General features: G+C 51.1%; 1 protein-coding gene across 1 annotated transcript; it reads right to left on the bottom strand.

Moving 5' to 3' along the window:
• Positions 1-1467: 1467 nt before the first annotated feature.
• On the bottom strand, positions 1468-2771 carry LOC127330609 (ethylene-responsive transcription factor 5). The gene has a single exon (XM_051356763.2). It carries the CDS (start codon positions 2706-2708, stop codon positions 1683-1685), a length of 1026 nt encoding a protein of 341 aa, XP_051212723.1. The 5' UTR covers positions 2709-2771; the 3' UTR covers positions 1468-1682.
• Positions 2772-3885: the final 1114 nt, after the last annotated feature.

The following is a 3885-nucleotide window of genomic DNA, read 5'->3' as shown; positions in this document are numbered from 1 at the left end:
TTTAACCAGTCCACAGTCATCAGCTCGATCAAGCTTTGTTAATCACTTCAAACTAGATCGAGGTAATCATCTGAGCTCATTATTTTAGCTACACGTTGACTGTTGACTGTCCTGTGGATTAATCAGAATGTTCTTATAGATCTGTTAGTACTACACAGTTCGCCAGCATCTGTGGCGCAAAAGTACCACGAAGTTAAACTGGAAGATCGACAAACCTAATGGAAAAGGTATATGCACTGCTGAAAATTCTACTCCATACGTACACCTGTTCATTGTGTGTTGGGAGATGTGATGGCCGAATCAGTACCAATACGTACTACTAATACTTTTTGACGTGGAAAAAACATTGATGTGGATAAGATGTAATGCACCAAGAAAAATGTTTATCGAATGTAGTCTGGGGTCAGGGTCAATGTTCAAGCAATCTAGAAACGCAAATCAGGTGTAATATGCCAAAGCCAGTTTTTCTGTTTATATTTCTCTGTCTGTTTACTTAATAATGATTTTTTTTCTTCTTCTGAAAGCCCCTTAATATATTCCCTTTATCGAAAAAAGAAAGCCCCTTAATACAGATGTTCGTGTCCCTTGCGGTGAATTCTCCTTAGCCTAATTCTATGAAATGCAATAATCTAGGGAATTGCCTCGTTGCTTACCATACTTAGACTAAATTTTTAGAATACGGTTGTGCTTGTTCTCAAGATCTAAGTCGTGGACGAGTCTATGATACGGAGAGGAAGGTTTCAGCAATACCCCAAACAAATGTCATATAGAACGAAGTTCTGAAGCCTTTTTTTTCGAAAAAACAAATGTCACATGGTACAAACTTACTTTTTTTTTAACAAGCAAACTTACTTCTTCGTTTTCTCATTTGGGAAAGAAAAGCAAATACATTTGGCAAAAAAATTATACACGGAAGCTTCAACTAAACCTTCTATGTGCACGAGTTTTCTCAAGGTTGTATACAAAACTTACAAAGATGTTTTTTTTTTGCTTCTACAAAGTGTATGTGTGCCTCCAGAGATATCATTATTACAATTTATTTAGATTTTATCTTTTAGAACAGTACCTGAAAATGGGTTGAGAACTTGAGATCGTGGTATCTTGAGTTCTCCCTAGAGCCATATTCACATTTCTCGCAGAGTACAATGGAATTGTCAGATTTAGTTTCCGATAATTATTTTAAACTGACAAAAGTATAAAAAGAAATAGCTAGCTATATATACCGATTAATGGCGAAACCATAGAGTGCCGGAACACCTAGTGATAATGCAATGGCATCATATTGCTGCTCGTTTGCGATTTGCCCATTTTTCATTCTAGTTATTTGAATAGCCATCCAGCATAAGAACAAGAAATCTTGAACAATGTCTCCAAATTAATTAAAGGGCTTAAGATAATGTCAGATTTCTGCTAAAAATGGAGCAAACTAAGAACGAGAGAACAACAGTATAACCCATATAACCAACTTACAGCAGCGTACTACAAAGCAAAACGTATCACATATCATTTGCTTATTCTTTAGAAGATCGGCCGATCTCCATGTTTATGTGTATGTATTGTATAAACTATAAACACACATCAAATCATCTGCTTATAAGCTTGAAAGAAGCGCGTTCCAACAGAATCAAGCCGTTGTCTAACTAAAACCAGGTTATTGACAGTGATTAACCATCTCTTAAGCCTTAACTAACGATCAGCGGCGGGAACCCCAATGACGGGTGCGGCGACATGGGCGACAGCAGGGGCATGCCACCCAGTAAGGCATCCCAGTACTGCTCCCAGTCGGAGGTTTGCGGCGTCGGAGGGAACCCTCCGTCCGGCGTCGTGTCCGCCGAGGTCACTGTCGAAGACGCTGTCCCCGTCGACATGGACGAGAGCGTGTCCCACGACGATACCGGGGCGGACGACGTCGACGGCGCCTCGGTTTTCACGGCCTTGTTTACCACCACCCCGACCACCTCCACCTCGGAGTCCTCCTGTTCCTGCGATCTCTTCCGCTTGCTCGTCGCGCCGCCGGCGTCGGCGTCCTGCAACGCGGGAGCGGGAGGCGCCCAGAGCTCGGCGCCGCGGGTGCCGACCTCGTTGGGGAAGTTGAGGATGGCCTTGGCGCCGCGCATCCGGAACGCGGCGCGATCGTACGCGCGTGCGGCCTCCTTGGAGGTGTCGTAGGTGCCGAGCCAGACGCGGGAGCCCCGGCGCTTGGGATCGCGGATCTCCGCGGCGTACTTGCCCCACGGACGCTGCCGCACGCCGCGGTACTTGCGGAAGTCCTCTGCGTCGGCCACCGCCACCGGCGCTGGCGCGCCAGCATCACCCGCCCACCCGAACGAGCCCGGAGCCGGCAGGGAGATGGTCAGCGCCGACGGCGGCGCCCTCACAGGAGACGGCTCGCCGCCAAGCTGTATCATCACCGGCTCCGGCGCAGGGAACGTCGCCTCGCCAACGTCGGCAGCCGGAGAGGAGTTCGCGTACTCTTGTGCCATGTCCATGTAGCCTTGCATCTGCTGCTCCTGCTGCGGCGGGAAGAACGACGTGGGCTGGTACGCTGCCGGGTCGGCCACCGAAGGAGGCAGCACGGGGATGGTGACGTCGTCGCAAAATGAGCCCAGGTAGCTAGCCGCCGTGGCGGGGACACCGCCGCCGCACCCGAGGAGGTGCTCGCGGATGAGGTCGAGGCCGAAGTCATCGACTTCTCCGGCGAACTCCATGCTAGTACTTTCGCCTTATGGCCGTCGATCCAAGTAGAGAGAACTCGACGTCAGACAAGAGGTTTGCGTGTTTCTTTGTGCTGTAGCCGTGTAGGTGTGGGTGTTGGAGTTTGTTGAGGACAAAATAATGGTGGTGGCGTACGTATTTATAGCAAGCGGTTGCCAGCTGAGAGAAAAAGAAAACAGGAGATGGGAATGCCTATGATTCCAGGCTATCTTGGCATTTGAATTGACCAGCACAACTTTGTGCGGTTTTAAACGGGTCCCACTTTGGGTCTTCGGGTCGTTCTTGATCTCGTCACTCACTCTGGAACGATTAGAGCATCTTTAACAGTAATCCTAAAACTGACCGAAATCGAAAAAGTCCGACGGAAATACGGGTTTAGGTCGAAACTGGGCCAAAGCGGAGCCCGAACTCGCGGTCTGGCCCGTAAAACGAGCTCGGGGGTCCGAGAAAACTCGGCGGCCGCCCCGTATTAAAAGGGGCCACAGAGGGAGTTCGGTTTCCAAACCCTACTCCCCTCCATCGCTACCACTTCCTCTGCCGCCGCCTGCCTCCTCTCCGGCGAGCAATTTCACCGCGCTGTCGCCGCTCCGCCGCTACCACCACCACCCCTCCGTCCGCAATGTGCCGCTTTAGACGCGTAGGTAGGGAGGGGGCCGAATCAGCGACAAGAAGCCAGTTCCGCGTCCGCCAGGTGTAAGGTCTCGCGCGGTCCGCCTCCGACCGTGCTTGGAAGCGGGCGGCACGGAAGTGGCCGCGTGCTTTCGCGTGCCGGGCAGCGCGCGAGGAGGAGCGCGAAGGAGAAGTCGAGGAGGCGCCCCGCCAGCTCGTGCAGCTCGCCGCTGCCGGCGCTTCCCCCGCGCGGCGACGGCAACAACGATGACGACGACGACGACGCAGATGGGCCGCCCCTAGCCTGCGGGAGCTCCACGGAGGCGGCGACGTTCGAGGTGGCCGCGGTCATCGTCGCGTAGGAGTTGCCGGCGCGGAAAAAACCTCCGCCGCCGTAAGAACTGCCTCGGTGACAATCCGGGGCCTAATCTAGTAGTTTAGGTCTCAAATTATCGAATGTAGCTCGAACTACTACGTATTTTGGCTAGTTTAATGTAAATTATTGACGAATGTAGCTCGATTGGAGAAAAATGGGTTCAATTTCGCAAGATCGTCGCATCA

The sequence above is a fragment of the Lolium perenne genome, chromosome 2 (genome assembly GCF_019359855.2).
Source record: "Lolium perenne isolate Kyuss_39 chromosome 2, Kyuss_2.0, whole genome shotgun sequence".
Classification (NCBI taxonomy): Eukaryota; Viridiplantae; Streptophyta; class Magnoliopsida; order Poales; family Poaceae; genus Lolium; species Lolium perenne.
This window is presented reverse-complemented; position numbering and strand designations above follow the sequence as displayed.

Bases quoted from the DNA above. Each gene is read 5' to 3' on its own strand.
- LOC127330609 (XM_051356763.2), bottom strand. From the start codon at position 2,708: ATGGAGTTCGCCGGAGAAGTCGATGACTTCGGCCTCGACCTCATCCGC.